We start from the raw sequence: 12,874 nt of genomic DNA on the forward strand, positions 1-12,874 counted from the left end.
CCATTTACAGATATACCTGAAGATGAGGAAGGGAACATACCACAAAGAGTTAGGTGGGGAATCAGAAGACCTGAATCCTAGTCAACAGTCTGCCACCATCCAACTATATCTGCTATAAGGTAATCTCTCTAAAAACCCAAAGAAAGGGAGCCATGGGTTACGGTGCAGACATGGCCAAGTCCAAGAACCACACCTCACATAATCAGGGGCTGAAAATGGCAAAGAAATGGCATCAAGAAACCCTGATCACAAAGATACGAATCTCTTAAGGGGATGGACCCCAAGTTCCTGAGGAATATGCACTTTGCCTCAGGAAGAAGCACAAGAAGGGCCCAAAGAAAATGCAGGCCAACAATGGCAAGGCCACGAGTACAAATGCCAAGGCTATCAAGGCCCTTGTAACGCCCAAGGAAGTTAAGCCCACTTGCCTACAATACTCATCCCAAGTTTGGGAAGCATGGGTGTGCCAGCCAAAGGCCAAGGAGCAAATGAAGGCCCAGGCTGCAGCTCCAGCTTCAGTTCTAGCTCAGGGTCCCAAAGGTGCCCAAGCCCGTACAAAGGCTTCAGAGTAGAGATCTCTGTCTGCCAATGTGAGGACAGAAGGACTGGTGTCCTCCTGCACTATTTGCACAAATAAACCCGAGGCAGGATTTGCTTTAAAAAAAAAAAGAAAAGAAAAAAGAAAGAAAGGACTTAAGCAGTCAAAAACTGTGCTTTAAAAAAACAAAAACAAAAACAAAACACAACAGGCCGGGGACAGTGGCTCATGCCTGTAATCCCAGCACTTTGGAAGGCCAAGGCAGGTGGATCACCTGAGGTCAGGAGTTCACGACCAGACCAGTGAAACCCCGTCTCTACTAAAAATACAAAAATCAACCGAGTGTGGTGGCACACACCTGTAATCCCAGCTACTTGGGAGGCTAAGGCACGAGAATTGCTTAAACCCAGGATGTGGAGGTTGCTGTGAGCTGAGACTATGCCACTGCACTCCAACCTGGGCAACAGAGTGAGACTCTGTCTCAAAACAAACAAACAAACAAAAAACAAAGAGCAATAAAACTAGGCCAGATGCTGATTTCTTATATAACACAATCTGACTGAGACCATCTGTCCCAATAAATTAAGCCATGGCATTAAGAATTCCGAGGGTACCACAGCTACAGAGGAGAAATGTGGGCAAAGTAGCTGGGAAATAAAGCGTAATAAAATAAGAGATTATTGCATCTAGAAAGGCTAAAGGGTGTCTTGAAATTTGTGTCATCGCATAAGCATAATTAGTTCTTCAACATGGATCCCTGCTGGATCACTGCCCATATTTATTAATAAAAAATTTAGTTAAATAAGTGAAACTTTTCTCTTTTTTTTTGGAGACAGTTTGGCTCTGTCACCCAGGTTGGTATGCAGTGGTGCTATCTCAGTTCACTGTAACCTCCACCTCCCGGGTTCAAGCAATTCTCATGCCTCAGCCTCATGAGTATCTGGGACTACAGTCCCAATCTACCATACACATGTAATTTTTCTTATCTTATTAGGGGTTTCACCATGTTTCCCAGGCTGGTCTTAAACTCCTGATCTCAAGTGATCCAGACACTCTGACCTCCCAAAGTGCTAGATATAGGTGTGAGCCACAGTGCCCAGCCTAAATAAGTAGAATTTTTCTAATGCTTTACCGTCTTCCTTTACATAGGAAATGTCTAATCCTACTTATTTAAATGGAGAAAGAATTTCATAACATAGGAACAAAAGGCTGGGAATTAGAAAGGGGAAGCAGTTACCTCACCTTTACATCCGCAAGATCGGGTGAAAAAGTTAACGAGCTCCAGAAATCCTGCATCCTGGTCTTGCTTGTAGCTATCCAGCCACTCATCTACCAAAGACTAGGAAAAAAAATGTAGATGACTTTTTTCCTGGCAATATGACAGAATAGAAATCCTGTATGATCTTCCCAGTTGATGTATCTAAACTTCTTTTCCATAATTTTAAAGTTTACTTAAAAAATGTAAAGAACTCCCAATATTTAACAGGTAAAGAAAATAGCATATTGGTTTATGTGTTTATTTTATTTTCCAAGTAGTATTGATTAAAAATATTTACACACCTACTTTTTAAGTCCACAGTTTAGCACTCTATTTGTGTGGCTTTAAAAGTTATAGCACAAGATCTTTACAAAAAACAAAGCCTGATAATTATATACATGTCTTTCTCTGTACTTTATTTTAAATACATTAATTTTTAAATGAGATGCATCTAAACTTCTATAAAACATTTAAAACATCTTTCACAACATACTGGTGAACTAGAATGAAAAGTAAAATTTCATATAGGCCAAAAATGAGGTATAGGTAGCAAACCTAGGAAGTAAGCAAACTGACTTCTGCCCTAAGGGTTTCATTAAACCCTGGGGACCCTGACTTTGTATCCAGACGGCTGCATGGAGTGCAGAGCACAGGTGGTAGAGCCTACGCTCTTTCCAAGACAAGTTGTCCAAGAAAAGGCACCTAAATAAAGCTGAGTCCTGCAGAGTCACATCCTCAAGGAAGGGAGTTTGAACACTAAACCTACAGGGCAGACAAAGACAGCAAGAAATCTAGCAAGTTATGACCTAATGGTGCAGTGGAAGGAAAAAAATTCCTCCTTGAGAATTCATAACCATAGTTAGCCCTCAAATCTGGATTTGCAGCCAAGATCCACACTACATAAAGGATCAGAATAATCTTTCTCTTTCTTCCTTCCTTCTTTTCTTTCTCTCTTTCTCTGTCTCTTCCTTTCTTTCTTTCTTTTTTGAGATAGTCTCACTCTGTAGTCCAAGCAGGAGTGCAGTGATGCGATCTCGGCCCACTACAACCTCTACCTCTCAGGTTCATGCTTCAGCCTCCTGAGTAGCTGGGATTACAGGTGTGCGCCACTGCACCTGGCTAATGGCTAATTTTTGTATTTTTAGTAGAGATGGGGTTTCACCATATTAGCCAGGCTGGTCTCAAACTCCTGACCTCAAGTGAGGTCTGCCTCAGTTTCCCAAAATGCTGGGATTACAGGCATGAGCCACCACATCCAGCCCAGAATAATCTTAATCAGATAATTAAAAGTGATTCAGTCTGGGAACATTAACCCAAGTAAAGCAAAACCCATGTTGCTCAGGCTGGTCTACCAAAAATAGGAAAATTAGTTAGGCATGCTGGCACATGCCTATAGTCCCAGCTCTAAGAGAGGGTGAGGTGGGAGGATCACCTGAACCCTGGGAGGTTGAACCAGCAGGGAGCTGTGACAGCACCACTGCACTCCAGTCTAGAAAGAATTGAGACCCTCTCTCAAAATAAAATAAAATAATTTAAAAAAAAGATTCTAGAGTGTTCCTAGGCCCCCAGGCAACTGTCAGAAGCAAAAGCAGGTTTCTCTCTTAAAAATCCACCTTTGCTGGCTGACTTCGGTGGCTCATGCCTATAATCCCAGCACTTTGGGAGGCCAAGGCAAGCGGATCACAAGGTCAGGAGTTCAAGACCAGCCTGGCCAGTATAGTGAAACCCCATCTCTACTAAAAATACAAAAATTAGCTAGGCATGGTGGTGTGCGCCTATAATCCCAGCTACTCAGGAGGCTGAGGCAAGAGAATTGCTTGAACCTGGGAGGCGGAGGTTGCTGTGAGCTAAGATCATGTCACTGCACTCCAGCCTGGGGGACAGAGTGAGACTCCATCTCAAAAAATAAATAAAAATAAATGTTCTCACTCATAGGCGAGTATTGAACAATGAGAACACTTGGACACAGGGAGGGGAGCATCGCAAACTGGGGTCTGTTGAGGGGGAATAGGGGAGAGACAGCGGGGGTGGGTAGGGAGGTTGGGGAGGGATAACATGGGGAGAAAATGCCAGATATAGGTGACGGGGGGATGGAGGCAGCAAACCACATTGCCATGTATGTACCTATGCAGCAATCCTGCATGATCTGCACATGTACCCCAGAACCTAAAGTGCAATAAAATATACAAAAATAAAAATAAAAAAATAAAATAAAATAAATGAAAAAAAAATCTCTGACAAAGGCCCCAAAGAATTCGAACACATAAGAATTCCAGGGAAAATGAGTGGCTCACAATAAAACCTAGTAAAACATATAAAGAAACAAGGCACTGACAGAATTATATTCACAAAGACTTTAGACAATAATCTAAAAACTCAATACAGAAAAAACAAAATTAAAAAACAAAAAGAAAAAATTAAAAAAATAAAAGAGGCAATAATCTACCATAGATTATAGACTGTGTTTAGTATGATTTTTTTTAAAAGTTCAGGGGAGAATGGGCTAAAAAAAAAAAAAACAGATATAGAAGAGAAGCCTGAAAGTAGAAGCAAAGAATAATCAAATTTGCAAATGGGCCAAATAAAATTTATAGAAATGAAACAGACCGTAATAAAAAATTCAATGGATAGATTTAAAGAAGATTGGATACAGCAAACAGATGAGTGAACTGGAAATTGAGTCAAGGAAATTATCTAAAACGCAGTCTAGAGAGACTAACAGAAACAGTGAAAGAGATATTCAAAGACATGGAGAATAGAGTGAGACGCTTTAATAATGCCTAACTGAAAACAGAAGATGATATGAGAAAAAAGCAACATTTGAAAAGAATTTTTTTCTTTTTTTTTTGTGACGGTTTCACTCTTGTTGCCCAGGCTGGAATGCAACGGTGCAATCTCGGCTCACTGCAACCTCTGCCTCCCAGGTTCAAGCAATTCTCCTGCCTCAGCCTCCCAAGTGGCTGGGATTACAGGCATGCACCACCATGCCTAGCTAATTTTTTGTATTTTAGTAGAGATGGGGTTTCACCATGTTGGTCAGGCTGGTCTCGAACTCCTGACCTCAGGTGATCTGCCCACCTTGGCCTCCCAAAGTGCTGGGATTATAAGCATGAGCCACCACACCCGGCCTGAAAAGAATTTTCTTATACATACTTGTTGAAAAGCACCAATCTTCAGAGCCAGGAATCTAATGAATCTCAAGCATGACAAATAAAAAGAAAATTTACACCTATAAACATCCTACAGGTATAACATCAGAACACAGAAGCAAAAATAAAAATGTCTTAAAAACAAAAAAGAGATTACTTAAAAACAAAAAAAGAGTCAAAGCAAAAAAGAGACTACTTACAAAGAATGTGCATTTAAAACTTACAAACTAAAACATTTACAAACGAGACCTGCACAAACCCATTAGCCCCTAGCCACATGTGGCTATTACAAATAAATCGGCCGGGCATGGTGGCTTGGGTCTGTAATCCCAGCTACTCAGGAGAATCACTTGAACCCAGGAGGTGGAGGTTGCAGTGAGCCGAGATCACACCACTGCACTCCAGCCTGGACAGCAAGAGCAAAACTTCATCTAAAAAAAAAAAAAAATCAAATAAAAATGGAAAATCCAGTTTCTCAGTTGCACCAGCCACATTTCAAGTGTTCAATAATCACATGTGGCTAGTGGATACTGTACTAGCCAACATTAATATAGAACATTGCCATCGTTACAAAATGTTGCATTGAACAGCACCACATTAGACTCAGCTGACTTTCAGCAGCAATAAGGGAAGTTGGAAGGCAGCAGAATAATCTCTTTAATGTGCTGGGAAAAAAGGTCATCTTAGAATGCTATACTCAGAAAACAGTCTTTTAAGAATAAGGGTAAAAGTCATCTTTATGTAAGCAAAAACTAATGAATTTGTTAATAAACTCCTATATAAAGAAAATTGTAAAGGACGAGAGAATATTCTAATATGGAAGAGTTGAGATTCAAGATTAAATGATTAAAATGTAGGTAAGTATAAACAAACATTGACTGTATAAAATAGTAAGGTCTAATTTGTTTGTTGGAGAAGGGGAATGGATAGAACTAACACACTGGGGATAGAAGATAGAAATCCAAAGGAAAGCAAGCAAAGGAGAAAAAGAAAAGATAAAACAAACGCACTGACTCAATACTAGGCCATAAAGCTAAGTCTCCGTAAATTTCTTTTGCTTTTGTTTGTCTGTTTTGAGACAGTTTGTTTTGAGACAGAGTCTCACTCTGTCACCCAGGCTGGAGTGCAGTAGCACAATCTCAGCTTACTGCAACCTCTGCCTCCCGGGTTCAAGCAATTCTCTTGCCTCAGCTTCCCAAGTGGTTGGGATTACAGACAAACGCCACCACGCGCAGCTAATTTTTGTATTTTTAGTAGAGACGGGGTTTCACCATGTTGGCCAGGCTGGTCTCAAACTCCTGGCCTCAAGTGATCTGCCCGCCTTAGCCTCCCAAAGTGCTGGGATTACAGGTGTGAGGCACTGCACCCGGCCCCTACATAAATTTCAAACACCATATTCCATAACTACAATGCAATAAAGTTAGAAATCAAATAATGAAAATACAACTAGCAAAATTCTGTATGTTTGAAAATTTAAAATACTTTTTCAGAAACTATAAAATTTAACATTAATGTAGACAAATCTCAAACAATGTTAACTGAAATAATTAAATAACAGAAGCCTGAATAACAAATTCATTTATATAATTAAAAAACACATTCATAGTCGTAACACTATAATACAAGATGAGAATGATTTATTTATTTTTCAGATGAGAATGATTAACACAAAATTCACTCTAGTGTTTATGGGTAATAAGGGGACTGTGACGTAGAGTAGAGAGAAGAAACACAAAGGATCTCTACAACACTATTACTGTTTCATTTCTTGAGCTGGGGCTAGAGATCTGTGTGATCATTTCATTATTTATTTATTTATTTATATTTATTGGGGATGGAGTTTCACTCTTGTTACCCGTGATCTTGGCTCACCGCAACCTTCGCCTCCTGGGTTCAGGCAATTCTCCTGCCTCAGCCTCCTGAGTAGCTGGGATTACAGGCATGCGCCATCATGCCCAGCTAATTTTTTGTATTTTTAGTAGAGACGGGGTTTCACTAAAAGATGGTCTCCATCTCTTGACCTCGTGATCCACTCGCCTCAGCCTCCCAAAGTGCTGGGATTACAGGCGTGAGCCACCGCACCCGGCCTCATTTTTATTTTTAAAACTTCATATAAACTTTGTATACTTTTGGATACTAAAACTTCAATAAAAGTATAGAAAAAGAAGCAGAGAGAGGGAAAAAATAATTAGGTATAATTGTCAAGATGGAGTTAAAAAATAACATGGGTGAACAAGGTGCTACCCACATCCAAGCTTCCTTCTCAGGTCATGCAATGCCTCTCCTCATCAGCTCCATCAATCAATAAAAGGCAAAATCACTCCTGTGATACCTTTAAAAAAAGAATGTGCTCTCTCGAAGCTGGGCACGGTGGCTCATGCCTGTAATCTCAGCACTTCAGGAGACTGAGGCAGGCAGATCACCTGAGGTCAGGAGTTCGAGACCAGCCTGGCCAACATAGCCAAACCCCATCTCTACTAAAAATACAAAAAATAGCTGGTGTGGTGGCACATACCTGTAATCCCAGCTACTTGGGAGGCTGAGGCATGAGAATTGCTTGAACCCAAGAAGCAGAGGCTGCAGTGAGTCAAGATCATACCACTGCACTCCAGCCTGGGCAACAGAGCGAGACTGTCCCCCCAAAAAAAGAACATGCTCTCCAAAGTCACCTTTCTATCACTCCATGGATTCACCCCATAATCTTATCTTTCTTGATATGTCATAATCACTAAAATGTTCACAACAAATCAAGTTTGCAAACGCTTGTTCTTACCACCTTACAAAAAGGGAGATGGTATTAACAAAGGTAAGAGACTGATTTACCTGCATGTCACTTTTGGCAGCTTTCACAGCACTGAAGAGATCATTGGCTGGTGGCTCTGACTGTTTCCGGCTATGACGATGTACCACTCGGGACCCTTTCTTTGGATGTTTTGCCACCTAATATGTATAAAAAGATCAGAAATATGAAAAAAAGGTAAAGCGACATTAGCACTTGGTTTCACCATTATCATACAAGTAGGCTTACACTGACAACTCCACAGCAGAATCTGATTTACTGACTTAGACCTGAAATAACTGATTTTTTTTTTTTGAGACAAGGTTTCACCATGTTGGCCAGGATGGTCTTGATCTCCTGACTTTGTGATTCACCCACCTCAGCCTCCCAAAGTGCTGGGATTACAGGCTGAGCCACCATGAAATAACTGATTTTCATACTGTTGTGAAGTTTATTAAATTTTTACCTTTAAAAAAAGTCCTTCAGTCCCCTTCCTGTATCTCTATATCCTAACGTCCTCTTCTCTTACTCTTTTCTCTTCAAAATTTGTCTTCTTCCTATTTTTGTCTAACCATATCACCTGAGCCTCTTTTAGATTTTTCTTTTCTTTCTTTCCATGCAAGATTCATAAACAGAAGAAAACTGGCTGACTCACTGGGGTTGTTTTCGGTGGTCGTTTTGCTGCTCTCTTCCTCACACTGCGACTGAAGCTGTCTTCAAAGTCACTGCCTTCATCAGCTGACAAAGAGTCACTATTCCTATGAGAAATAACAGCCATCCTACTCCCTCCATATAAAAGGCTAATGAATTACAGCTTCTCTCTCATCGCACCCCATTTCCATGAGAAAAAAAAACATATTCAGATTTTTTTAAAAAATGAGCTTATTGTTAGTAGGAAGTTGGACAAAGTCTTTTTTTTTTTTGAGATGGAGTTTCACTCTTGTCACCCAGGCTGGAGTGCAGTGGCATAATCTTGGCTCACTGCAACCTCTGCCTCCAGGGTTCAAGCAATTCTCCTACTTCAGCCTCCCTAGTAGCTGGGATTACAGGCGTGCACCACAATGCCCAGCTAATTTTTGTATTTTTAGTAGAGATGAGGTTTCATCATGTCAGCCAGGCTGGTCTCAAACTCCTGACCTCAGGTGATCCACCCACCTCAGCCTCCCAAAGTGCTAGGATTACAAGCACGAGTCACCATGCCCAGCTGGGACAAAGTCTTAAAGAAAAACTTTCATGTGAAAGCCATGGAGATGAAAAATGAGGAACTGAGGCAGGGGAAGGACAACCCTTCCTAGTATTCTGTCTGAATAAGAGAATCAAATGATACTCACTTAGCAGGTAGAGAGATCACTGCTCTTTGTAGAGAAAAATAATCCTGGCTTAGGAAGTTATCTGTCACTCATGCATAAACGGGAGATTAATATGAACCTGGAGCTAAATTTCACCCCTTGAAACATAAACCATATATTTATCGATTCAAGTTTATAACACTGATATAATCTGGTCCCCCATAGTAGCACTGATACAAACAGAAATGATTCCAAGAAAGCCAATTAAAACAGCCGGGGGATAAAACAGATCTTTATGAAATTAGCTTTTCTCCTTCTGGAAAGATAAAAAACCAAGACATATTATTATAACCTACACAGAATAAACTCATATATGGTAATTAATAAGGATACACAGACCTGTTTACAAAATCCCCAAGTAGGAGAACTAGGGGACACCAGCTAAAAAGTATACACAATTTGCCAGGCAACAAATAAAGAACTCTTTACTCCCCCATCTGCCACCTCTTAGCCCCCACCAGAGGTACATCCTGAACACAGAAATGTGTTTAAGATAGGTTTAGACAAGATGGATGATGGATTAAAAACAGGATGTACTATTTGGATGTCTACAACATCTAGAACTGCCAAAAAAAACACCTGGAGCTGGAGGGAGGGTGACACTGCTGAACAAGTACAGCACTTCTGGTGTTTTCACATGGGCCCATGCATATTATCATCAATGTGGGAAAACAACAGGGGAAAGGCTGCCATGGACACAGGAAGTGGCTGCACAATGCAACATCTTCTCACCAACTACTTACCCCTCTGAGGTATGGCTTGAGTCCCTGTCATCAAAGGGCAGACTGGCAGAGGAACTAGAAGATTCAGACAAGGCCCTCTTGGCACCTCCCACAGCTCTTTGCAGTGGGGAGGATAGGTTTGGTGAGGAGGAGCTACGGGGCCAGGAGGATGAGGATGGCAGGGTAGGCATGGTGATCCAGCTGGGGAAAGAAAGAGAAGAAAGGGCTCCTACCACAGCACTTCTCCAGCCCTAGCACTGACCAGTCCCTTTCTTTCCAAGAGGACAGCTCTAGAACTCTGGGGTCAGGTGAATGAGACCAAAAACTAGGACAAAGGCTGGGCACTGTGGCTCATGCCTATAATCCCAGCACTTTGGGAAGCAGAGGCAGGAGGATGGCTTGACCCCAGGAGTTCAAGACCAGCCTGGGCAACACAGCAAGATCCCGTTTCTACAAAAAAAAATAATAATAATTAGCTAGGTGTAGTAGCACAAGCCTGTATTCATGCCTGTATTCAGCTATTCAGAAGGCTGAGGTGGGAGGACTGCTTGAGTCCAGGAGTTCAAGGCTGCAGTGAGCTATGATCACACCACTGCACTCCAGCCGGGGCTACAGAGCAGAAGCCTATCTCTTAAAAAAAAAAAAAAAAAAAGTAATAATAAATAAATAAGACAAATTGTCAGGTGCAGTGGCTCACACTTGTAATCCCAGCACTTTGGGAGGCTGAGGCAGAGCAACTACCTGAGGTCGAGAGTTTGAGATCAGCCTGACCAACATGGAGAAACCCCCTCTCTACTAAAAATACAAAATTAGCCGGGTGTGGTGGTGCATGCCTGTAATCCCAGCTACTTGGGAGGCTTAGGCAAGAGAATCTCTTGAACCCAGAAGGCTGAAATTGTGGTGAGCCAAGATTGACCCATTGCACTCCACCTTGGGCAACAAGAGCAAAACTCCATCTCAAAAAATAATAAATAAACGAATAAGACAAAGAGTTGACCTAAGGCATCAAGGGATTAAGGACACCACCACCCCCAAAACAGGCCAGCAGGTTTGGAGTTGCTCTCCAACAGCTGAGGAAGTCACACACCAGAGTAGCTTCAGATGCATCTCTCTCTAGAAGCTATGGAAGTGCAAACTGCCTGCTACAAGGAAATTTAATTCACAGGTTTTGTTTGTTTGTTTGTTTCTTTAAGCACACTGGGTGCGGTAGATCACACCTGTAATCCCAGAACTTTAGGCAGCTAAGGCAGGAGGACTCTTTGAGCCCAGGAGTTCGAGACCAGCCTGGGCAACATAGCAAGACCTCATCTCTACAAAAAATAAGCAAAAACTAGCTAGGTGTGGTGGCACACACCTTTGGTCCCAGCTACTCGGGAGGCTGAGGTAAGAGGACTGCTTGAGACCAACAGTTTGAGACCAGCCTGGACAACATGAGATGTGTCTATATTTAAAAAAAAAAAAAAATCTGACCAAGACACACACCAGGGCAGTTTCAGACACAGCCCTCTCTAGGGGCTTTGGAAGTGTAAACTGCGTGCTGCAAGAGAATTTAACTCATAGTTTTTAAAAAAAAAAAAAAAAGGCAAGGTGCTTACAATGGCTCACACCTGGAATCCCAGAACTTTCAGCAGCTGAAGCAGGAGGATCGCTTGAGGGCAGAGCAACATAACAAGACCCTGTCTCTACGGAAAAACAAAAGCAAGCCAGGTGTGGTGATGCACCTGTAATGCCAACTACTTGGGAGGCTAAGGCAGGATGATCACTATGACTGCACCACTGCACTCCAGCCTGGGCAACAAAGTAAGACTCTGTCTCAAAAAAAAGTAAAGACAAGTAAATAAAATAAGACCAAGAGTGGACCTAAGGCACCAAGGGATTACAGACACCAAGGCCCCAGAAGTTGGGCAGTGGGTTTGGAACTGCTCTCCAAAAGCCGAGGGGTGGTGGTGTACGGTGGCTCCCAAGTATAATCCCGGTACTTTGGGAAGCCGAGGCAGGAGGATCGCTTGAGCCCATTAGTTCAAGACCAGCCTGGACCACATAGCAAGGCCCCATCTCTAAAAAAAGGTACATTAAAAAAAAAAAAAAGTCAAACAAGGCACAAAGCAGGGCAGCTTCAGACACACCCCTCTGGAGGCTTTGGAAGTATAAACTGCCTGCTGCAAGGGAATTTACAGGTTTTTTAAAAAGAAAAGAAAAACAATAAATAAATAAAAATACAAGGCTGGGCTTGGTGGTTCACGTCGTAATCCCAGCACTTTGGGAGGCCAAGGCGGGCGGATCACGAGGTCAGGAGTTCCAGACCAGCCTGACCAACATGGTGAAATCCCGTCTCTACTAAAAATACAAAAGCTAGCCAGGCATGGTGGCGCATGCCTGTAATCCCAGCTACTCGGGAGGCTGAGGCAGGAGAATCGCTTGCACCCGGGAGGCAGAGGTTGCAGTGAGCCGAGGTCGCGCCACTGCACTCCAGCCCGGACAACCCAGACTCCGCCTCAAAAAAAAAAAAAAAAAAAAATACAAAGGGACCCCAGGCTTTCGTTTCTAGAGGACTGGCATCGGATTCCACCTGGAATGGAACAAGAGGCCCTTGAGGATTTGGGGGTAAAGGGGCCATGAGAATAAGACTGGAAACGCAAAAGTAATAAAAGCCGTTCCTTCGCTATTTTTCCAGAAGGTAAAAATATCTACAACTGCCCCTGGGGTAAGCGGCTTCGGGCTGAGGAGCCTTCCAATCGCTTAGGAGAGTGGACTCTCAGTTTATGGAGGCCTAGGGATGGGATTCTCCGGCTCTGCGGTGGAGGCCATTGTGGGCATGGCCCAGGAAGGCTCCTCCTGTCAGGGCCGGGAGGGGTCGCGGTAGGACGTATTCTTGGGTCAAAGAGAAACCTCACTGTTAGAGCCAGGAAGAGCGACTTCTGACAGAGCACGGTTCAGGGAAGATTCCCACCTCGGGACCCTCAGGTGTCTGTGGCCACCCCACCTTCCGCACAGACGCCTGCCGCCGCTGCCCCTCCTGTGGCGAAAGAGACCAGAAAAACGCGGGAAGGCAGAAGGCACGCTGTGCGCAAGCGCAATC

General features: G+C 42.8%; 1 protein-coding gene across 41 annotated transcripts in view; it reads right to left on the minus strand.

Annotated features, from left to right (window-relative positions):
• STAG3 (STAG3 cohesin complex component) overlaps positions 1–12,874 on the minus strand; it is a 38,832-nt gene that overhangs the window by 25,091 nt on the left and 867 nt on the right. For 15 of the 41 annotated variants that reach the window (XM_035281549.3, XM_035281532.3, XM_017966430.4 and 12 more), the window contains exons 1-5: positions 12,746–12,836; positions 9,817–9,996; positions 8,380–8,482; positions 7,769–7,885; positions 1,781–1,877 (exon numbers count right to left, since the gene is read on the minus strand). In XM_035281549.3, coding sequence (XP_035137440.3) covers positions 1,781–1,877; positions 7,769–7,885; positions 8,380–8,482; positions 9,817–9,986 — 487 coding nt within the window. In that variant the 5' untranslated portion in view covers positions 9,987–9,996; positions 12,746–12,836. Of the gene's footprint in view, positions 1–1,780; positions 1,878–7,768; positions 7,886–8,379; positions 8,483–9,816; positions 9,997–11,390; positions 11,478–12,689; positions 12,837–12,874 lie in introns of those variants that run through there. The other 26 variants (XM_035281528.3, XM_035281475.3, XM_078356315.1 and 23 more) reach the window with 10 other exon arrangements.

This window comes from Callithrix jacchus, chromosome 2, assembly GCF_049354715.1.
Source record: "Callithrix jacchus isolate 240 chromosome 2, calJac240_pri, whole genome shotgun sequence".
NCBI lineage: Eukaryota > Metazoa > Chordata > Mammalia > Primates > Cebidae > Callithrix > Callithrix jacchus.